The 23,844-nt window shown below is 45.0% G+C and overlaps 1 protein-coding gene across 2 annotated transcripts; it reads left to right on the forward strand.

The window, feature by feature from the left end:
• Cyp2b1 (cytochrome P450, family 2, subfamily b, polypeptide 1) lies at positions 1-23,844 on the forward strand. 2 transcript variants are annotated; one of them, XM_087612875.1, is made up of 10 exons: positions 1-198; positions 1,378-1,455; positions 13,156-13,318; positions 13,471-13,620; positions 16,194-16,354; positions 17,039-17,215; positions 17,657-17,798; positions 19,221-19,408; positions 19,577-19,718; positions 23,277-23,844. In XM_087612875.1, the coding sequence occupies exons 1-10, from the start codon at positions 28-30 to the stop codon at positions 23,456-23,458; spliced, it is 1,554 nt and encodes a 517-aa protein (XP_087469001.1). In that variant the 5' UTR covers positions 1-27; the 3' UTR covers positions 23,459-23,844.

The following is a 23,844-nucleotide window of genomic DNA, read 5'->3' on the forward strand; positions in this document are numbered from 1 at the left end:
GAAGTCTACCGTGGTTACACCAGGACCATGGAGCCCAGTATCTTGCTCCTCCTTGCTCTCCTCGTGGGCTTCTTGTTACTCTTAGTCAGGGGACACCCAAAGTCCCGTGGCAACTTCCCACCAGGACCTCGTCCCCTTCCCCTCTTGGGGAACCTCCTGCAGTTGGACAGAGGGGGCCTCCTCAATTCCTTCATGCAGGTGAGACATTCACAGGGCCTGGCCCTCCTCTTGGAGGTTCCCTTGTTTCCTCTTGGAGGTCACTGAGCAGGAAGAGCAAGGGACTCCTTCCAGGGTGTAGGTTCAGGTGAGAAGGTTGCTAAGGGGAGGGTAAGATGCTTATTGTGGTGGATGGCAAATCTTGCTATGTTGGAATTGTGTGGGGGCACTGTACTTAGAGGGCGAGCGGTGTAGAGGTGTTGAGGTATAAGCGGTAGAATTTCACTCCTTGGGGTTTGTCCATTCCAGAAGAGAAAGAAAAATAGCAGAGGCATCAACATTCAGGTTTGCTTCTGCCAACAAGAGGTGTTCCAGGACAAAGGGAAAGAGAGGCAGGACAGGAGGAGGGATGGGTGGGAATGTTTATTCCAGCAGCTGGCTTGGCATTTACCTACCAGCTTCTATGTTGGTGCTTCGTACATGGAGTTTCATGTTTAATTGCTACTTACTAATAATCAGTATCCGTGATCCTACCTGAGATCTGAGCGATCTACCCTTTTGTCTGCCGCTGTGGCTGTGGAGATTATACTCTTGAACCTTGTATTTGTTACTCCCAGCTTTTAAAAGATTCCTGCTCCCCAACATCAATGGCAAATTCAGTTATGTTAATTTATTTTTGACACGGGGTCTCTGTGTGTGTTTTTTTTTAAAGGTTGGCTCCCAACTCATGATTCTCCTGCCTTAGCCTCCAAATGACAAGTGTGTCACTTCACCCTGCCACATGTATTTTAAACACATGCATCCCATGTGTGAGAAAGGTTGAGCCAACATCCTATTTGATTTATTTTAAGAAATCCACTGGCAATTTAATGTACACATATACTGGATCTTGACATCTGTGATCCTTCCTCCTTTCCCTCTCTCTGCCTCAGAAACCCTTCATTTGGCCAACATTCTCTTCCTACCTTGATGTCCCTTTTGGTTTTTACCCACCAAGTTTAGTTAGGGTTGTTCAGGGGTGGGTTGATGTGGAGTTTATTTCTTGGAGATCGCTTAGTATGAAGACAAAGGATGGATGTTTTCTGAGCTCTAGGTTCAGGTGGGAGGGTTGGTGAATGAAAGGTGAGATGCTGGCAACTTCCTGATCACCGGTGGGGACTATTTGTCATAACTTGAACTCAAGAGTGACTATCCCAAAAAGTAATTGACTCCCTCTCCCAGCCAGGGCCACCACAGCCCACAGACCTCCAGGGAGTGGTGGTAGCATCCACAATGCAGCATCTTTCCCCTGCAGTGAAGGTGATATTTTCTAATTAATTAATTAATTAATTAATTAATTATTAACTTACTCGGGGGACACTCAAAGTCCCATGTTAACTTCCCATTAATTAATTAATTACTAAATTTGTTAATTAATTAATTTGGGTGTGCCTTATCCCTTCCCCTTCTCCTCTGAAGGGGTGGAGGCTTCCTGGTTATCCTCCCCACCCTAACACATCAAGTCTGGGTGGGGCTAGACACACCCTCTTCCTCTGTGACCAGACAAGGTGGCCCAGCTAGAAGAACATATCCCATTGACAGGCAGCAGTTTTTGAGATAGCCCCCGATCTGGTTGTTTGGGACCCATATGGAGACTGAGCAGCACCTCTGCTATGCATGTGCTAGGCCTAGGTCCAGCTTGTGTATGCTTTTTGGTTTCTAGTTCAGTCTCTGAGACCACCCCCTTCCAAAGGGTCCAGGTTAGTTCACTGTGTTGGTCTGCTTCCTGTGGAGTTTCTATTCCATTTGGGGCCCTCAATCCTTCCCCCAACTTTTCTATAAGACTTCAGGGCTCCACCCAGTTTTTGACTGCAGGTCTCTGCACCTGTTGTAGTCAACTGCTGGGTGGAGTCTCTCAGATGACAATTAGATAGGCTCCTCTCTGCAAGCACAACAGAGTATCATTAACAGTGTCAGGGATTGGTGCTTGCCCATGGGATGGGTGTCACGTTGGGCTCGTTATTGGTTGGCCGTTCCCTTAGTCTCTGCTCCGTCTTAATGGCAGTGATCTTAATGTCATAAACACACAGGGCTCTTAGGGTCTGGGAAATGTGCAGTTGGCAGGAAATCAGATCCCATACCAACTGTGATGCTTTGGTCTGGTTGCCTTTCTCACTATGTATTTTGAACGATAATAAATTCCATGCTTGACTGCATAGCAGTAATTGTGGCAGGATCAAAGAGTGAGGTTGCATCCATGACACCCAAGAGGTGACAGTATGGTTAGAGATATAGAATAAACACGTAGAGTTTTAGACATGTCACCCACTCACCTGGATGATACCGAACACAGGCAAAAGAAGAGGATGTTTCCCCCTAAGGTCTATTCTTATTTTTTGTGCATGAGTGTTGCCTGCATGTGCACCATGTGCATTACTGGTGCTCAAAAAGAGTGTAGGATCCCCTGGAAATGAGTTACAGGTTGTGAGCCCCATGTGGGTGCTGAAAATTGAACCCAGGGCCTCTGAAAGAATAGCAAACGCTTTTAAACATCAAGCTGTTTTTCCAGCTCCTATACCAATTGAGCTTTAAGATCATCCGAAGGTCCATAAAGGTTTATATAAGATATAAAATCAAATTCCCAAAGACTCTCTGGACTGAGAATAAAGGGGGGAAAAGAAGCTGTTTCTGGGGAGCAACGAGGAACAGATGAGGAAGGAGCAAGTCAGGGTGAACAAGAGCATGATGTAGTGGAGGAGTGGTAGATGTTGAATTTTGGGGTCATAAGGAGGAACAGGTGTGACTGAAATGAAAAATAGTTAGACGAGAAACGGTCCACCTAAACCAGCAACATAGAGTTTCCTGGTGCCTTTGTCTGTTTTCTATTGTTATAACAATAAGCAAGAGGTCTTTTTTAAAATAAGGAAGTATTTGGACCTAGAGTGATGGCTCAGGGGTTAAGAATGTTTGCTGCTTTTCCAGAGGGTCCAGATTGGTTTCCTGTGTCCAGATAGGACAGCTAACAACTGAATGTACCTTCATCTCTAGAGGATCTGACATTTCCCCCTGACTTTTGGGAGTACCCACAAACATGTAGCGTGCGCGCGCGCACACACAAACACACACACACACACACACACACACACACACACACACAAATGACAATCAAAAGCTAGGAGGTTTATTTAGCTAATAATCATGCACATCAATAGTTTAAGATCAAGTACTCCTTTGGTCCAGCCTCTGGTGAGGACCCTCTGCATGTGTCACAACATAGTGAAGAGGAGAGAAGAGAATCTGTCACATGTAGAAGGGGCTAACCATGTGTTGTGGCCTTGTTCTTTAATAATCAATTTTCCAAGCATCCAACCCTCTCTGCTTGTCCAGTATTGAGGTATTCTCTGGATCTGCCCTGAAGATCCAATGCCTTTCGCTAGGCTCCAGCACTTGAAGCCTCAACCACCTCTCATCACAATCACTTTGGGGACTGAGCCTCCAGCATGTGAACTCATGGAGGACACTTAAAGCATGTTCAAGGCATAGTACATGGAACAGGCAACAGCAAAGGGCAGCTGGTCCAGACAGATAGCTTTGGATACCAAGTAGTGGTGGTGTTCCAGGAACCCCAGGAGAAACCAGCTTGGCTGTCCACAGCATGCTGTGGTTGAGCCAGGAGCCTGACTCAAATACAGCAGCTTATAAGGGCCATGTCAGCTCCATGAGTTCTAGCTCAATTCCAAATACTTGTTTTTGCTCATGTACTGATGGGCCTGGGTTTTCTGGTATGCCGTCTGGAATGTTCTCTGGAATCCTTAGCTGTGGCTCAAGAAACCGAGGGCTACTCTCCCAGGTGACTGTGTTGTTGTAAGTTATCATGTGGGCTTTAATCAAGTATGTGTTATTGAGAATGATTTTTTCCTTTTCTTTTTTTCGGAGATGGGGACTGAACCCAGGGCCTTGCCCTTGCTAGGCAAGTGCTCTACCACTGAGCTAACTCCCCAACCCCGAGAATGATTTTTAAAGTGTGATGAAATTCTGTTGGCCGGGAGTAGAGAAACAAGCCTAAGGGTTAGCTTCCAACCACTGCCAACTTTTGCACTAAAAACATTCAACTAAAAAGGTTTGCTTTTCTAAGTCTTTACGTCATTTTGAAGTTCAAGGATGATTTTATTAGGATTTGAGAGGAAAACACAAGGCAGGCAATTTGTTTATCTTGGCAGCTGCCAGAGGAGGAAGTAGGAGATGAGAAGGAGGGGACTCCATGTTGTTTTCGGGCTGCCACATGGTGAAAGAGTGTGTGTAAGAGGTCTAGTTTCAGAGAAATGGAGAAAAAGCACAGAGTATAAAGGAAAGCAGATCCAGCATTTGATAGAGATCCAGAAGAAGCAGAGAAACAAGAAAGAGAAGGACAAGTGATGATTTTTCTGAGGGAGGGCTAGAAAAGTTGCCGACAGAAGTTCTCCATGCAGCTACACCAAGGGCAGGCCTCCTGGGAAAGATAAACACGCCCTCTCAGCAGGGAAAGATTATTCCTCCCATCTCCTTATGGTGTAGGTGAGTCAGTCTTCCCAGGGCTTGTCTCATGGCTAGGTGATTGATAGGGCCATCTTAATTAACTCTTAAGGGAGGAGACAAATCTTTGGAGCAGGTAAGAATATCATGTCTGCACTCATGACTAGAGAGAGGAGGGAGGAGAGAGGGAGGAGAGAGGAGAGAGGGAGGCAGAAGGGAAGAGGGAGGAGTGAAAGTATTGTAAACTGCTTTTAAGACTCCTTAACATTATCTTCTCAAGAATGGGAACTTTGAAATAATTTTGGAAATGGGATGCAGTTTGGTGGTTTGTAGACCCATTTCCAAAGCTGTCCAGTGGTGACCTGTGTCTGGACAGAAGTTTCAGTCACACGTAACTGTAGAAAGAAGTGCTCCTTTAAAAGACATAAGAAGAAACTGAGTGGTGATGGTGGAGAGCTGGCTCAGCATTTAAGAGCACTGGCTGATCTTTGAGGACCTGGTTTTGATTCCCAGCACCCAAATAAAGGGCCCATAACCACTCTGCAAACAGCTGCAGGGGATTTGATGCCCTCTTCTGGCCTCTGTGAGTACTGCATGCATGTGGTGCACAGACACACATGAAGGTAAAACACCCACACATGTAAAATAAGCAAAATCAAAGGAGGAGGAGCAGGAAATGGGGGGAGGAGGATGTGGATAAGGAGGAGGAAGAGAAACTAAGAACCAGAACATTGTCTGGCACTCCTGACATCCAGTGAGGATAATCTTGAAACTCTAGCCTTCAGGGTTCTTGCTCCAGGGTAACTAGTTTCTTTATCCTATCTCATCATCTCTTTTTAAGAGATCACTCTGTCATTAAGGAATGTGAGTGGGTGCTTACCTGGTATTTTCCTACTGGGTGGGGTTATTAAGTGTGACAGGGACCCTTCGAATGAATCAGTGGTTTTAACATCCAAGTGGAGGGAGGAAAACAAGTTCCTGACTGGAGTCTCGGTAGAGACATGATGGACAAGAGGCAAGAGAGGAGTGGGGAGAAGCAAACCGGAATCCTTAAGAGAAGAGGCAGTGATCCCATGCTGCTGGGAGCAGGCATGAGTATACATAGTCATTGCAAACATTACAAACCCTAGGCAGAGGACCAGGGGAAGTCAGGACACATGGCATTTTAAAATGTACAAATTAGGTGCTGGAGAGATGTCTGTTAGGGTCATTGGCTGCTCTTCTAGAGGACCCAAGTTCAATTTCCAACAGACACACACACACACACACACACACACACACACACACACACACACACACACACACACACCATGGCTCAAAACTGTCCTAATTCCAGTTTCAGAGGTCTTTGGCTCCCTCTTCTGGTCTCTGAGGGCACTGCACTCATTTGTTGAATTTACAAACACCCAGGCACAAAACTCATACACTCATTATACTCCTGTGGTAGGCTCACAAGAACAGGCATTCCTTTCCGCTAATTGGACGCCTCCTTAGGCTTTTAAGTCTGGCTCCTGAGGCTTGATTCAAGAGCGGTCTGCCTGAGATGTATTTTCAGGTGCTGTAATAACTGTTGGAATAGCTGACATCAGAGCCTGGGGTTCCCTTCAGGTGGATCCTAAGGTCCCTCAGTGTGGCCACTTTTTTCGTTTTTAATCTTCAGAGGATTTTCTTTAGAGTTTCATTTGGGTCATCAGGGAAAGCCCACTGCTACCATGGAAACTGGTGTTAGAAAGAAATGCAGTGGTAGAACTAGACAAAGGCAATCTTACTAGAGTTTGAGGTTAAAAACACTAAGGTAGGCAAGTAGCAAATCTTGGCAACTGCTGGAAGATGAAGATAGGAGTGAAAATTAGAGGAATCTATGCTATTTGCAAGCAGCCACATGGTGAGGAAAAAGTGGGGGGAGCTTAGGAAAAAGAGAGGGAAAAACTCAGCATTGGGGAAAACCCAGCTTTTGGTTGGCATCTGAAAGAATACGTGAAAGAAAGAAGTTTTGGAAAAGGCACATTTTTTTTTCCGAGTCAGGACTCAGAAGAGGAGGCAGTCCCCATGGTAAGAGGTGCCTGAGTCTTGCCTGGTGATAGTTCTGCAGGTGCTTCCTAGAATTTGGACAGAATTTCAATTAGTTATAGATATGTTATTTCTCCACTGGTGAAACGAACCAATTCAAGCCAGATTAGGTTAGATTAAAGGTAGGCTTATTGGGAAACTGCTCTGGGGTAGCCCCAAGGACCGATGCTAGGGAAGTTGCCATGGGTAAGGGTGGGGAGAAAAGAAAGATAATAAGGACGTACCCATAGAGAGAGAGAAAAGGAGGAGGAGGAGGAGGAAGAAGAGGAAGGGGAGGAAGAGGAGGAGGAGGAGGAGGGAGACAAAATGTTAGGATTACATAGGGAGGAGCTTTTTGGGGAAGGGAAGCCCAGACACTTGGCTGGAAAATTCATGGTTGGGGGCAGGGCATGCCAGGTAGGAACTGAAGGATACTGGAAGAACTTGGAGGCCAGGTCTGCTTTGATATGTAAAATAAGTATGTACCTCAGTCCTTTGTCCTTGGGTCTGAAACAAAACAATTATCATCATAGTCATCATCATCATCATCAATCATCATCATTAGTGTCTACTTGAATGTAAGTGTACTTTGTATGTTGGTGCATGCACCCAGTACTTGGAGGTCAAATGGGGGCATTTTTGACCTCTATCACTCTCTGTCTATTCCTTTGAGGCAGAGTCTTTCCCTGAACCTGGGTTCGGCATTCTCTCAGGTAGGCTGGAAATGGGCAATCCCCACAATCCTGTTTCCACTTCTAGTTTTGAGCTAGGGTTATAGGTGTGCATGGGACAGCAAGCTTATAACTGGGTCCTGGAATGCAAACCCCAGTCATTATGATGGGGCAGCAAGTGCTCCGGGTCACTGAGCTTCAATTGTGCCTTGAAAATTATTTCTTTTAGATTTACTTTAATTTTGTGTATAAGACTGTTTTGCCTGCATGAGTATCTGTCTACCTTGTGTTTGCCTGGTGCCTGCCGAAGTCAAAAGAGGGTATTGGATCTCCTGGAAGTGGACTGGAAGATAGTTGTGAGCCTCTGTGCAGGTGGAGGGAACCTAACCCAGGTCCTCTGCCTGACAGCTTAACTTCTGTATGATCTCTTCAGCCACTCTAGTTATAACTTTTGAGATCCAGTATTTTTAAAGTTGATCATTGCTCTAGAGCAGTGATGCTCAGGTTTCCTAATGCTGTGACACTTTAATACATTCCTCAGGTTGTGGTGACCCCCAAACATAAAATTATTGTTTATAACTGTAATTTTGCTTCGGTTATGTGTTGGTGGTTCGAGTTATGTGGGAGAAAGAAAAACACTTCTGAGAGTAATAGGTTTAGTAAAAGGAGCAGGGAGAATCAGCCTCTGATAAAATGATGTCCTAGCAGCTTCATAGAAGGCCTTTTATTGATTGTTACATAAAAGGCCTTTGAGCAAGTCTATTCCTGCATACCAAGATCTCTTATGTGATCTAGTTGTAGTCTCAGGGAACTATTACCTAAGCAAACACAGTCATTGTAAGAATTCCAGGTTTGCCAGGAATGTCTTATGATTGAAGTGAGGCTAAGGGCCTGAAATTCCCAAGAAAAAAGCAGCCCATGAATCTGAGATAACAACCACTGATTATTTACAAGACATTGCTTCATAGCTAAGTGGCCATCATTCGAGAGTAAATGGCAGGGGCAGCGGCTCTTCTAAGATTCAATTACGGTTATGAACCATAACGTAAATATCTATGCTTGTTCTTAGTGGACTCCCGTGAAAAGGTCCTTTATGCCCCAAAGGGGTCTTGACCCACAGGTTGAGAAACACTGTTCTTAAAACCAGTACCGCTTAATGAATTTTCAAACTGAACATATTTTTTTTTTTGGCATTTCAAAGTCTATTTATTGAAGGATCTGAGTTACTTGAACATTGGAAGAACTGAAAGAGCAAAGTGAGGATAAGGCTTTTACCAGACCAGGAAGGTACTGTTCCTGCCAGCAGGAAAAAAACCAAAACCAAAATGAAAACACAACACAACACAACACGAGAAAAAGATCATCCCACAGTATGCAGGCACCTGATTGAGAATGACACGCCTGGGGCAAAACTAAAGCTTTATTTTTAGTGTGTAGCTCTTCCCTGCTGGAGAGAAGTCATGCAGCTTTCACCTTTCTCCAGTCTTCACTGGCTGGAAGTAACTCATAGCCAGAACTACAGGAGAAAAGCAACCTGGGAAATGTACAAACTGAACATATTTTTTATCACAATGTCCAGCTCAGTTAACGCTAAGGTTGGTCCCTGTCTTATGCCCTCTAGTTACCACCATCTCACTATTCTCACACAATGGGTTGGCTTTACCTGTGTTCAAACTTTGTTTAGATAACAGCAAACGTAAGCAGAATCTGCTTTTCTGCCAATATTAAGCTGGTGATCATTTCCATCATCAGTCTGATGGATACGTTATTTCATCATTGCATGATATCCCTCGGTGTGGACTTACCAGTGCTACTTCTTGTAAGATTTTAAGAAGGCTTCTAGGAGTAATCCGGTTAATTAATCAGCTACAAGAGTCATAGCTGATTCTCCACAAAGGCAGATTCTCCACTCGCAGAGTCAACCAGCTGTGGATCGAAAAACACTTAGAACAAACACATTCAGGAATAAGTGTGTCTTACATCTGCAACCCTTGCACTTCAGTGATGAAGGCAGGAGAGTAACAGATTGAGACAATTTAAACAACGTAGTGAGTCCTAGGCCAATCTGGCAAGCATAGTGAGATCCTGTCTCAAAACACAAACACACGTAAATCAAACATGCATAGTTTTTTTTTTTCTTAGCACTATTTCAAAAACAGCACAGGGCACTGACCATTAGCATTTTATTTCTGTTTGCTGCACGGAAATCTGGTGTGAGCTAAATTTTACAAGAGTCTATCAGTGAGTGTAGCTACTCTGCTTTATGCTCTGTGGGTTGTGCTTCCAGACATCTGCTCAGCAGCTTTTTGGATCTGTGAATGAAACACACACACACACACACACAGACACACACACACACACACACACATGCACACACACACACAGACACACACACAGACACAGACACAGACACACACACACAGACACACACAGACACACACACACACACACACACACACACACACACACACACACAGACACACAAGCTTATTTTTGAAATAACTTGACTGCCCAAAGGCTTGGCAGTTCTCAGCCTGCCATGGCTAGCATGCTTTCCCCTCTGGTGCTCCTGAGTCAATACCTTCTAACTCTTCTTTCAACTTTGTTGCCCTGTTAGGGTTAGGGGTTAGGCTTTAGAGGTTAGGGTTAGGGTTAGGGTTAGGGGCTAGGGGTTAGGGGTTAGGGGTTAGAGGTTAGGGTTAGGGTTAGGGTTAGGGGCTAGGGGTTAGGGGTTAGGGGTTAGGGGTTAGGGTTAGGGTTAGGCTTAGGGTTAGGGTTAGGGTTAGGGTTAGGGTAGGGTTAGGGTAGGGTTAGGGTTAGGGTTAGGGTAGGGTTAGGGTTAGGGTTAGGGTTAGGGTAGGGTTAGGGGTTAGCGTTAGGGTTAGGCTTAGGGTTAGTGTTAGAGTTAGGGTTAGGGTTAGGCTTAGGGTTAGGGTTAGGGTTAGGGTTAGGGTTAGGGTAGGGTTAGGGTAGGGTTAGGGTTAGGGTTAGGGTTAGGGTTAGGGTTAGGGTTAGTGTAGGGTTAGGGTTAGGGTTAGGGATAGGGTAGGGTTAGGGGTTAGGGGTTAGGGTTAGGCTTAGGGTTAGTGTTAGAGTTAGGGTTAGGGTTAGGGTTAGGGTTAGGGTTGAGGTTGGGGTTGGGGTTAGGGTTAGGGTTAGGGTTAGAGTTAGGGTTAGGGTTAGTGTTAGAGTTAGGGTTAGGGGTAGGGTTAGGGTTAGGGTTAGGGTTAGGGTTAGGGTTAGGGTTAGGGTTGAGGTTGGGGTTGGGGTTAGGGTTAGGGTTAGAGTTATGGTTAGGTGAGGCCAATTTGCTGCCCTGGATGCTTATGCGCAGCCTTTCCAGGAACCATTTTCCCTTTACTCCTACATTTCAGATCATCTTTCCTCTGCAGCTCTAAATCTCGTCCTTCTCTCTCCCCTGAGTCATGGTGGTCCTGTCTACTTTCTTGCATCCTAGCCCACTCAAATCTAAGGTTCTGCCCCATCTCCCTTTGCCCAGTCATTGGCTGTTGGCATCTTTATTAATCTATCAAAACCAATTGGGGATGAGGACCTTCAGCATTTGGACTCACAGATCCATGATTGAATGAAAGCATTAGAACAAATCTTCAACGCAAGAGGATGAGGGTTGATAACTTGCAAACACCACCATTCTATTCAATGACTTTCAGCACTTGAGGGATTTGATAGTTCTGGGACCCTGGGCATCCCTGTAGATGCCCAGAGATGGTTGTACTGCCAGGCAGTTTCCCAATCTGTATGGTAGACATGAATAACGGTCAGGTCCACTACAAGGAATCATCCATTTTCCATCCCAAGTAACCCAGTGGATGGTTCAGGGACATTCTCTCTGAGTGTTGTCAGGAGGCATTGATCAGGTTGAAGCTGGGTCACAGAAAGGATGGTTCTTGGTTGAGATTCTAGAGCCAGCTAGACCGAAGAGTATAGGCAAGGATCTTTATCTGTATCCACATCCATATCATACCCGTATCTATGTATGTATTGTATCTATCCACATCCACATCTCAAGAGGCAGGTTAAGCCCTCTCCTTTCACCAGTGAGAATTTACTCCAAATACTTGAGAAATAAAGAGAAAACTCTTTAATAATGCACATCTGGTTCTGGCTATCACCCTAGAGAAACTAACCTCAAACAGAAATTTTTAACAGCTTTTATAGAGTTTGGGCATTAGCATCCTACACGCACTATCATCTGTAAATATCCTTTAGGTCCCATTCCCATGTTAGACTTTGGGCAATTAAAGGTATTTCACAGAGCCATGGATTTCAAGTCTGCCTGGTTTAGATAAATCAGAGACTTACAGCAGAGATATTGTCACCATCACTTTTCCAGTAGACTAGAGCTGTCCCCTTGAGTGGTTGTCACTCAGGGTCTCAGTGACTGTTCTGTGCTGTGCTGTGACATTAGAACTGAGGGTGACCCCAGGGCCGAGGCAGCTCCTAGAAGAAAGCATTTGGTTGTATCTGGACTATAGTCTCAGAGATTTAGTTTATCATCATCATAGCAGGAGCATGAAAACAGCATGGCCAGGGCTGGAGCGGTAGCCTAGAGGTATATCCTAGTCTATAGACAGACAGAGTAACTCTGGGCTTGCTGTTTGGGCCTTTAAAATCTCAAAGCATAACCCCAGGGACATATTTTCTCCCACAAGGCCACACTTCCTGATCCTTCTAGCCTTTTCAAATATTGTCATTTCCTGGTGACTGGGCATTCAAATATATAAGCGTAAGTAAGCCATTCTTTTTTTTTTTTTAAAGATTTATTCATTTCCTTCATGTATGTGAGTACACAGTCCCTGTCTTCAGACACACCAGAAGAAGGCATCAGATTCCATTACAGGTGGTTGTGAGCCACCAAGTGGCTGCTGGGAATTGAACTCAGGACCTCAGGATGAGCAGTCAGTGCTCTTAACCCCTGAGCCATCTCTCCAGCCCTATATAGGCTATTCTTATTCAATCCACCACACCCAGGGTCATTCTGCCTTCCTGGAAGAATTTTGCTCTTCCTTATAAAAGAATCAGGACTTAATGGTGGTTGTTACCAAGTGCTTTTTATCCCCTTTGAATTGCCCAGTAGACCAAGTTTTTTCATATGCAAATTGAGCCCAATTGGCGACAATCTTAACAAATAAATCTAAACAGATACATAGTCTCAGCAAACCTGAGCTTCAGTTGTGTATAAGGCACAATTTTTTCCCCTATAGTTTCTAATAAGTCTGGTTAGTTGGTTACTTATGTATGAGTCACATAAGAGACCACACTTAACCAACCTCTACATTGTACAGTGTAGTGTTTCCTAAGCAATTGCAACATCAATTCAATTTTATGGAGTTGTTTTATTTTTAATATTATTGAAGTGTTTTATTACGTTTTCCTTTATTATATCTATAATCTGTTTATTTTTGAGACAAGATTTCATGTTGCCCAGGCTGGCCTCCAGCTCAACAGCAGCCAGAGTTCCTCTTGAATCTCTGAACCTCTTTTATTTACTTCCCCAGTGCCATGTGTTTGGCACTAGCCCAGCACCCACACACTAGCCCAGCACCCACAGTCATGCTGAAGCGTAGTACAGCTTAGAACATCCAACTAGCCAAGGGACACCTTTCTGGTGTACATTCACCCTGAAATTTCTAAGTCCTCAGAAAAGGAAGGGTGGCCAGGGCCAGCCTATTTACCAATCTTTATCTAAGTGTTTTTTTTTTTTTTTTAACAATTTAACAATTTCTGTGCTGGCTAACCGCAGTCCTGGTGCCTTTATGTTTGGCAGCTTCGAGAAAAATATGGAGATGTGTTCACAGTACACCTGGGACCAAGGCCTGTGGTCATGCTATGTGGGACAGACACCATAAAGGAGGCTCTGGTGGGCCAAGCTGAGGATTTCTCTGGTCGGGGAACAATCGCTGTGATTGAGCCAATCTTCAAGGAATATGGTAAGACTCTCAAAGGTTGGGATGATGTAGGATGGAGAATGGGCACAGAGAGAGTTGATTCTGAAAGAGGGGAGCGTAAGGGGGGGGAAGGACCCAGGTTTCTTTGAATTTCCTGTGTGACCGGACCACCCATGCTTCCCCTACTTTCTCAGGTGTGATCTTTGCCAATGGGGAACGCTGGAAGGCCCTTCGGCGATTCTCTCTGGCTACCATGAGAGACTTTGGGATGGGAAAGAGGAGTGTGGAAGAACGGATTCAGGAGGAAGCCCAATGTTTGGTGGAGGAACTGCGGAAATCCCAGGGTGAGTCTGGGAGAAAGGGCATGAAGGAAGGTGACAGAGACATGAGTGTACAGCCAAAGAAAGAGAAAGAGACATCATTGGTAGAGAAACACAAACACACACACTCACACACACACACACACACACTCACACACATTCACTCACACACATTCACTCACACACATTCACTCACACACATTCACTCACACACACATTCACAAAACATGTATACTCATAAATACACACAAAACACACTCACACATAAACATACACACATACACTCACACACAAAAGCACACACATTCACTCACACACACACACACTTGCATACACCTACACATACTCACTCACACACATACCCACACCTATACACAAACACACATGCACATATGCTCACACACATAAACACACACATAAACATGCATACATTCACTCACATACACACACATACACATAACACACACATTCAAACATACACTGTTGAGGGGAGAGAGAAATACACAAAAATAGGGAAAGAGACATGAAGTTCACAGTGTCCAACAATAACTCAGAGAAATAGATTGCGTGATCAGCATGCTGTGCTCTTACATTCAAGGAAACTGATGCCCATGTTAAGATTACATATTAGTCAGGCATGGTGTCACAAGCCTGTCATCCCAGTAGTCAGGGGGCTGAGAAAGAAGGATCAGAAATTCAAAGCCAGTTTGGCTATATCATCAACTCTTGTCTCAAAGAGAAAAAGTTGATGCTGTGGGTGCACACATAACTCTCAGTCTGATCCCCAGCCCCACAATATTGGCAGGATGTTACATGCTGATCATCATAGTGTACCTGAGGTGGAGGCAGGAGCTTAGAGATTTGAGGTCATCCTTGACTTTATATGGTGTTCAAGGACATCATGGTTACACAAAGCGGTCTCAAAGCACGGTCTATGTCCAATGCATGTGTGGGAAGCAAGGAACTGTGCTTTTCCCTTGTGGCTATGCTGATTTGTGGGGCAGTAAGCAAAGGGGCCAGGTGGGCTGTTTTACAGTGTGGTAGGGTTTTGGGCACTTTTTAGAAACCTCCTATCAGGGGCATACTGGTGACACAGTCTGTTGTTTGGGTCATCATACTGGTGTTTGTCATCTCTTAAGATTTCTCAGAAGACTGTGAGATGAGATGTCCCTGCAGAAGCTGGAAGGGAGAAGAAGGAATCAGGAGATTAAGACAAAAGAAAAGAGAAAGCAGAGTGACACAGAGACCAGGAAGCTGAGCTAGAACTAGAGGGACCAAAGTAAACAAAAGGGAGCAGGAGTCATTGGGGGGTGGAGAGAGGGGGACAGACAGTGGGAGGAAGTAGGTAGGGGGAGGGACAAAGAGAAAAAAATGGAAATACTGCAAGTGTTTTAGACAGGAAACTAGATTCAGATAAAAACGTCTGAGGAGCATCAGGGAATGATCTGCAGAGGAATCAGAAGACAGACCGTTGAAAGTCAGAGAGAGTAGCAACAGTGGCCCAAGATTACTAGGCTGACATCTCATGAGGGCCCATCATGGAGCCTGGATATCAAAGGCAGCAGACAGCAGGTGCTGATGGTTCTTGAACACCATAGAGTCAAGGATTGGAGAATGAATGGAGGAACACACACAGATGAGAGACTTGTCAATCCACACAGGCAATCCCAAAATCCTCCCCTGAATCATTTTTAACTGTGGGAGTTACTTATCATCTTAGGGTCAGCACGGTGATGGGGGTGGTGGTGCAGGATGGAGACTCACTGTACATGCTGCCCCTCTCAGGTCTTTGGGTCTGAATCCTATTCCCAGGCACTAGTAGCTGTGTTATTTTATTGAAGTTAGTTACCCTCTCTGTACATACAAATTGAAAAGGGCACCTGAGGACCCAGTTCTCAGTGCAAAGGAGAGTGTTTGGCCCCAGAGGGAGAGAGGGATAAGAGACAAAGACAGGATACAGAGGAACAGGGAGAAGGGAAGAGAGCAAAGGAGAGAGGAGAAAGGAGGGCAAGGGAGAGGGGGAAGAATTATTTGTCCTAGGGGGACAAAGGACTGCCTCTGGATAGAGGGGACAGACGTGGCACATGAGCCAAATGGTGATATATAAAGGTAAAGGGGGAAACCCCATGTTAGGATGAGATGTTTAATTTTAATTGGGCCTGTTAATTAGGCGAGCCAAAAGGGGCTTTTGATTCCTGGGCTTCAATACTTTGATAGTGGGACATTGGTAGTCAGCCTCAGGGGAAGAAGTGGCCAAATGAGGAAATAGACCTTGGGGACTAGCTTTAGGAATGTAATCTAAAGGTTTTTAGCAAGGAAGAGGGAATGGGCAGAAAGGGTGAGGCCTTCCAGAGCTCAAGTGAAGTGTTCCTTCATTAACAGGATTGTATTTTATGTACAGCATTAAATACATTAAAATTAGATAAAATGCTGTATGCAATGCCGAATTCAGGACTGGATGCATCCTATGTGCAGACTTAGCAGCTGCTGCTACTTAAGTAGCCAGTGGAAGAAGCAGCTTTCCAGAGATGGGGCCAAAGCTGAATGTTCTACAATTCTTGATACCATGTCTCTTATCCTGCCTCCTCATCCTCCAGGAGCCCCACTGGATCCCACCTTCCTCTTCCAGTGCATCACAGCCAACATCATCTGCTCCATTGTGTTTGGAGAGCGCTTTGACTACACAGACCGCCAGTTCCTGCGCCTGTTGGAGCTGTTCTACCGGACCTTTTCCCTCCTAAGTTCATTCTCCAGCCAGGTCCGTGGGTGGGAAGAGAAGAGTATCCACAGCAGAGGAACACAAGAGGCTGCTTTGTGGATGCAGGAGGGAGAGTCTGAGGGCTGGAAGAAAGACAAAGAGGCTGAGACCCGGAGCAGAGGGAGGGATGGGAAGTGAGGAGGAGAGACTTCAATTTAGCAATACAGAGCCATCCAGACAGATATGAAGATAACTATGACCCACGGGCTGTTGTGCAGCTAAGAGCGTACAGGACTTTCCTATCATGCATTAATCCCTGGGTTCATTAGCATGACATAAGCCAGGTATGGTAATTCATATATGTAATCCCAGTACACAGGTGATCAGAGTTCACAGTCATCTTTGGATAAGTATTAAGTTTGAGGACACTCTGAAAAACATGAGGGTTGATTTAAAAAACCAAACCAAACCAAACCAAAGTCATGGTTTGGGAAAGAGAAAAAGAGGACAGAGACTACAAGGCAAGAGAGTGCTGGAGAAAGATTCAGCGATCGTCTGATAGGATGCTGTGTGTGTATGTGCACCAGGGAGAAAATGAAGGGACAAGAGATGAGCAAGGGAGAGAGGAAGGACTAAGGGAGGGAAGAGGAGAGGATGGAAGGGAGAGAGACAGTTGTTCCTAGGAACACAGCCTGCTTCTTGGGATCTGATAGCTCCAGGTGACCTCCTGTGTTCTTCTTACAGGTGTTTGAGTTCTTCTCTGGGTTCCTGAAATACTTTCCTGGTGCCCACAGACAAATCTCCAAAAACCTCCAGGAAATCCTCGATTACATTGGCCATATTGTGGAGAAGCACAGGGCCACCTTAGACCCAAGCGCTCCACGAGACTTCATCGACACTTACCTTCTGCGCATGGAGAAGGTGAGTCCTGCATGGATGAGAGAGGAGGTGGGTGAGAGAGAAGGATGGGGATGTGTCAGAGAAAAAGAGGGAAGGGCACAGAGGATGATGAGGAGAGGTAGAAAAAGAGTGGAGGAGATGTAGAACATCTGGAAAATAAAAACACAGAGAAACAAGGAGAAAATGACATAGGGAAAGAGAAGGGGATTTGCTGGGGAAGAAACCCAAGGCAAAGGGCAAAAGTAGAAAAGACCACAGAGGAACAGAGAGCCTGGGAGACAGAGCATGTCAAACCACGAAAGAACAAAGTAGAGAGAGAAGACAGAAGCCAAGGGACATTGTCTAAGGCCTAGTAATGTCCAGGGGTACAAACAGAAGGAAAGTGCCCAGAGATATGTGTGCTTCTCATTGCAAAGGTCCAGTCACCCCTGACCCATTCTGCTCTCTCCCACCTGGAACCAGGAGAAGTCGAACCACCACACAGAGTTCCATCATGAGAACCTCATGATCTCCCTGCTCTCTCTCTTCTTTGCTGGCACTGAGACCAGCAGCACCACACTCCGCTATGGTTTCCTGCTGATGCTCAAGTACCCCCATGTCGCAGGTATATCATGGGGGGGGACTGTTGGGGGAGTCTTCTAGCTCCCTTTTGGATGTAGAAATTTGAGTGGATGAGAGAGACACAGACACTTACATCTGGACCTCTAGATGTTTTGTTCTACTTGTAAACCAGGACAGTGGTGTGGGTGTGGGTGGTATGAGAATGAACACTCAGCTGACTCATTTTCTGTTGTTTTCTACTTAAAGGTAGATCTTTCCCTTCCTTCCTTCTTTCCTTCCTTCCTTTCTTCCTTCCTTCCCTCCTTCCTCCAATCTTTCCATTAGTCTATTATTCATATTTCTATCCATCCACATCTTCATCCATCTACTTATTTTGTTAATTTACCCATCTATTTGTCCACTCATCAATGAACCTGTCGTCTGCCTTTCCCTTCAATCATTCACTCATCTAAGCATCAATCTATCCAAAGACCTATTTATTTTATTCTTCTATCTTCCTACTAAACACTCACACTCACATGCATGCACACATGCTCACATGTACCTACACACACACACACACACACACACACACACACACACGTACACCTTGAGTCCATTCAGTCAACTATTTATAAATCAACTGAAAAATTATTTGTGTACTCATTGATTCTTTAATCACCTAAGGACATATTTCATTCATTTATTTCAATAAATCAACTTGTGTTGTTCTTTTGATCAGCAGAATTGAACAAACTATTGGCCTTCTGTTCATTCATGCTCTCATCTCTCCTTCTATCAACAGGTTCTATTTCTTAATCCTTTAACTAAACGGCCCTCGAATTCCCCATTTGTTTGTCTAACCATTCTTCCATTCATCCACTAATTGAATCATCTGTTGACTTACAAGTTGAATACACAATCTGGTGCTTACTGTGTTCCTTTCATCCACTTAAGAATCTGTCCACATATTTATTTATCCATTGCTTTTTAAAATATATTCATTTCTACATGCATCTGTTGATGGCTTAATTTAGTAATGCATCTAATTCTCCATTATATTTTTGAGGACATACTTCAAGTTCTTAATATAAAGTTCCATGTAAAGTTTGTGTGTGTGTGTGTGTGTGTGTGTGTGTGTGTGTGTGTGTGTGTGGTCAACTCATTGCCAAGGTGAGAATTTCTCCTGCTTTTCTCCACGCCTACTCTTGTCTCATCACGGTTGCTCTAATGTCTCCCTGTGTAGTACCCTTTGTTGTCTGAAATGAGGTTGAAGCTCGTGGAGGAGAGATTTAATATAGTTTTAAACATGGGCACGGAGAGACAGGCACTTAAGAACAGCACAGTTGTTTCTATGCTGGAAAGCTCTCAGTTTCTCAGCAGGGTCTCCTTACTGCACCCTTTTCCTGGGTTGTTGGCTGATACACTACAATATCATTGCTACAAAGCCAGTAAAGCAGGTCTACTCTTCCCCTTTTCTATGCAGAGAAAGTCCAAAAGGAGATTGATCAGGTGATCGGCTCACACCGGCTACCAACCCTTGATGACCGCAGTAAAATGCCATACACTGATGCAGTTATCCATGAGATTCAGAGGTTTTCAGATCTTGTCCCTATTGGAGTACCACACAGAGTCACCAAAGACACCATGTTCCGAGGGTACCTGCTTCCCAAGGTGAGGCCAGCTGCTACTCCTCATTACTACTCCATGAGCATACTCAATTCTCCTAATTACCAACCTCATTCTGTCTGTGATTTTCCAGCACTGTGTTTCTTAGGGATGGACTGTTTAGCATATGGGAGTCAGGGTATGTTAACATCTTTATCTTATAACTTCTCCTAGAACACTGAAGTGTACCCCATCCTGAGTTCAGCTCTCCATGACCCACAGTACTTTGACCACCCAGACAGCTTCAATCCTGAACACTTCCTGGATGCCAATGGGGCACTGAAAAAGAGTGAAGCTTTCATGCCCTTCTCCACAGGTGAGGCAGAATTGTGATTCCTTTCCCAGATACTAGAGGGCAGGCTCACCCTCTGGGACACCAACAGCAATAGGTCCCTGTTAGTATACTGAGTCTATCTCAGTTGCCTTGCCTGAACAATCCCATTCAAACTGGCTATAGCCTCACGATGGGAGTCTTGAACTAATGGAACGTCCTGGTCAGGAGGACTTTTGGGAAGTGTTTAAGGCAATGCTAAGAAATTTAACACAGCAGCCGGTGGGGATAAGATGATATTCATGCCAAAGTGAGTTATTTCCCCCTTGAAAATAACATCATGTGTCAGATTTGATATAATGGAGGTTTATTTGGGAAATAAAAGAGGAGTGAGAACTTAGGGAAGGGGGGCAGAGCAGGACAGAAAGAACGACAGAAAGAGAAGCTGGCCAGGAACATGGTAGGGGGTGGAGAGAGAGGGGGGGCAGAAGTAGAGACGGGGGAGGGGGCGTGTGGAAGAGAGCTGTCCTTTTTATATGCTGTTGTTGCTGCATCTGGCTTGCACCTGGCAGGTAATGGTGACAGATGATGATGCAAACTGTTGAAAGGTCCCTGGGAGAAGTCCAGTGGAATTATCTGTAAACCAACATTTCTCCATTCTTGTTTAAATAAAAATGAGGCACTAGGAAGGGGTAGAGGTTGAGCAAGAGTGTGATCGGCCAGTTCTTTAAACTACGTTGTGCTAACTTTGAGGGTGATGGTCTGTCTTTGGGGACCCTAAGAAAATTGGGATGCTGGACGAGTCCTGGGAAAGTTGGATGCTCACTGCTTTCCAGGGTCTCTGGAACCATCTGTGGCTAGGAGAGCACAGGCCCAGTCGAAGAGCCTGTGAGGGTGGACAGGAGCACCTGTGGGTAGCTCCTCTGGAGCTGTGCTGGGTGCAGATTTTGAGTAAACATCTGGACTCGAGGGAGAAAACAAAGTTAAGAATGTTAGGCGGAAAGCTGTTTTCTTAGGTTTACCTTTAAGACCCCTAGATCCATGGTCTTGGTAGTTGGCGAGGGGGAGTCCCAAAATCCTCTGGAACAGGTAATGGGTGGGAAATTGAGGCTGTTGATAGGGATACTTATTCAGATGTAGTCGGTTTGATCGGTGAGAGGTGAGCCTGGCCGAGTATATTTCCTGAAGAAGTCTTTTTAAGTTTACAAAAGAGATGCAATTTAGAAATGTTACTTTTAGTCTGTGTCGAAGTTCATGTTGCAGATGAAGGTAGTAGATACCATAATGTGTCTTGGTAAACAATATTTGTGAAAATTATGAGCATTCTTTAATGTGAACTCAGGGAAGACAGAAGCCTTCCATGGAGCAGAAAGGGCAAGAAGGACTTTTCCTTTCTAGCCGAAGACTGGATGAAAAAATAAATTTAAATTTAGCAGCATGAGAAACATCTTTATGTCTATAGTTAAAAGACAGCTGAAGCAAGCTTAACAGCTTGAATTTGTGAGTATGATAGTGGATCGTGTAGTGGTATGTTTTACCAATGTTAGGCTTATAATTTATCAGAACTCCATTGGTGAGTGTTAGAACTCTGAACTTCTGAAGTCCTAATATAACAGCAGCACAGTGAGGGGAAGAAATCTGAAGAATTTGTTGTTGGTGGATGGGGTAGCAAGTGATCTGTGAGCCATAAAGTGTAGTTGTTGCAGGTGGCATTGTATTGGACGTAGGGTCCTAGTGTGTGAGTTAGGCCCATGAGAAGCACAAGCACCAGGAGAGCTTCCCAAGTCTTTTGGCACCAACATTATGAAATATAACTCAGTGGTATGCAGGGTTAAGGGGGTACCTGGCAGGCCCCTACCAAAGTGTCCCCCCAGAGAAATCACACTGTGAGACACACCTGGTGTAAGGGAGGCGTATTTCTCCAGGTTTATAAGGGGGACCTGGAGAAGCGGTGAAGCCAGAGAAGTGGGCAAAGTGGAAGATAGAAACAGAAGCCAACCAGGAACTCGTGGGGACAGAGAGAAAGTGGGGGGTGGGTAGAGTAGAGGGGAATGGAGAGAAGGAGTCTGGGGTAGGGAGCAGACCTTTTTATATTCTGCTGCTGCTGCACCTTGTTCCCATCTCTCAGTAAATTGTGGCAGATGATGATGCCAGCTGTTGCTAGGTCCCTGGGAAGAAACTTGGGGAATTGTCTGTAAGCCAACACTCAAATCATTTTCTTAAGAAACAACAGCAAGAACAACCCACAATGAGCTGGGTAGGGTCTCAAGGCTAGGGAGGCATTTATCGGTGAGCACTGGGGAGATGGCATGTGCCTCCATACACTTGTCCCTGTTTGCATATTCTAGCTTGTTACATTGTAAAAGAAATAAAAATCAGGAGCACTTATTTGAGAAATGAAAACCATCCATAATGGTTAACATCCTGATCCAGAGCACGTTCAGAGTTACAGCACCCTTCAGTGTCAGCAGGCAGTGTCTATAGACATAAGAGGAGCTGGGTGTGTACACACAGCTTGATTGGTGCCAGCTCCATTTCTGCCTTACTTGGCCATGCAGGAGGAGTTGGCAGCCCAGGATTGGTCAAATTCAAGAGTGACTGAGACTTGCTCTTCTTTGGAAGGGTATAATCTCAAGTTACTGTGTAGTCCAGTTGACTATTGTGCTTGGTTATTTTGTTACATACAGAAGCTGCCTTCAGCCAAATTCAGTTAGTTTAATGGACTCTATAGGATATAAGCATGGAAACTTTGTATTCAGGTTTATTTCTTTATTTAATCTTTTTTTCTTCCTTTCTTTTTTAAATCTATTAACTGTACATTCCAGATTGCTGTTCCTCTCTTTTGTTTCCCCTTCCCACAGTGGTACCCCATTCTCTCCCCTCCCTCCATTTCTTCTCTGAGAGGGTGGAGAACCCCTGTGGGTATCCCCCAACCCTGGCACATCAAGTCCCTGCAGGGTTAGGCTCATCCTCTCTTACTGAGTCCAGAGAAGGCAGCCCAAAGAGAGGCAACAGCTTGTGGGATAGCCCCTGTTTCAGGTGTTCAGGACCCACATGAAAACTGAGCTGCAAATGTGCAGAGGTTGGCGTGGTGATGGGGGATAGGTTAACTTGTGTATGCACTTTGGTTGGTACTTCAGTCTCTGAGAGCCCCCAAGGGTCCAGGTTAGTTGCCTCTGTTGTTGTTCTAGTAGAATTCTTATCCCTTCAGGGCACTCAACTCTTATCCAGTTCCCTCCCTCTCTCTGCCTCCTATGACTATTTATTCCCCCTTCTAAGTGAGATTCAACATCCTTTCTCAGACATTCCTTCTTGTTTAGCTTCTTTGGGGTGTATCTTTGGTATCCTCCAATACTTTTTGATTAATCAGTGAGTATATACTGTGCATGCGCTTTTAAGTCTGGTTACCTCACTCAGATGGTATTTTTTAGTTCCATTTTCCTGCAAAATTCTCTTAACATTCCTACTGGAATTATAGGTTAATGGTTAAACTCACTGTTATTTATTGCAGTGGGCAGGGATGTTTAAATGGGTTTAGGGATTTGACAGTCCAAAGGCTATACACTGGACGAGTGCTGACATGATCACTCTCTGTGTCCACAGGAAAGCGCATTTGTCTTGGCGAAGGCATTGCCCGAAATGAATTGTTCCTCTTCTTCACCACCATCCTCCAGAACTTCTCTGTGTCAAGCCATTTGGCTCCCAAGGACATTGACCTCACGCCCAAGGAGAGTGGCATTGGAAAAATACCTCCAACGTACCAGATCTGCTTCTCAGCTCGGTGATCCGGCTGAGGCAGCCATGTGCCCCAGTTCTGTTGGGAATGGCCTCATGTTTCTGCCTCTGGGGGACCTGCTGAAAACCAGGCTCAAGGCCACTGCTCACATCTTCCTATTGCAGTTCTCCAAAGTCCCAAGGCTTTTTCTTATTCCTGTGAATGGCACTGAAGAAGTCAATCGGCTGTCTTATTTTGACATGTGAACAGAGATTTCATGAGTCCACATCTCATGCTGAGTCACTTCCCTCTTCCTCCTAACAGCCCATGTCCCCAGTTATCAGCCCTCCATGGTCTGTGATCTGTGCTAATGGACTCTGTATATGGTCTCAGTGCTATGTCTACAGACTTACATAGTATGTATGGTTCAGGTAAACAGAATCACAGAGTGTGTGA

This window comes from Rattus norvegicus, chromosome 1, assembly GCF_021556685.1.
Source record: "Rattus norvegicus strain SHRSP/BbbUtx chromosome 1, alternate assembly SHRSP_T2T, whole genome shotgun sequence".
NCBI lineage: Eukaryota > Metazoa > Chordata > Mammalia > Rodentia > Muridae > Rattus > Rattus norvegicus.

What these genes read in the sequence shown, in the direction of transcription:
- Cyp2b1 (XM_087612875.1), top strand. Translation starts at nt 28, where the DNA reads ATGGAGCCCAGTATCTTGCTCCTCCTTGCTCTCCTCGTGGGCTTCTTG. An exon ending in GCCAATCTTCAAGGAATATG is followed by an intron (nt 13,319 to 13,470) that starts GTAAGACTCTCA and finishes CTACTTTCTCAG; the next exon opens with GTGTGATCTTTGCCAATGGG. An exon ending in GAGGGTACCTGCTTCCCAAG is followed by an intron (nt 19,409 to 19,576) that starts GTGAGGCCAGCT and finishes AACTTCTCCTAG; the next exon opens with AACACTGAAGTGTACCCCAT.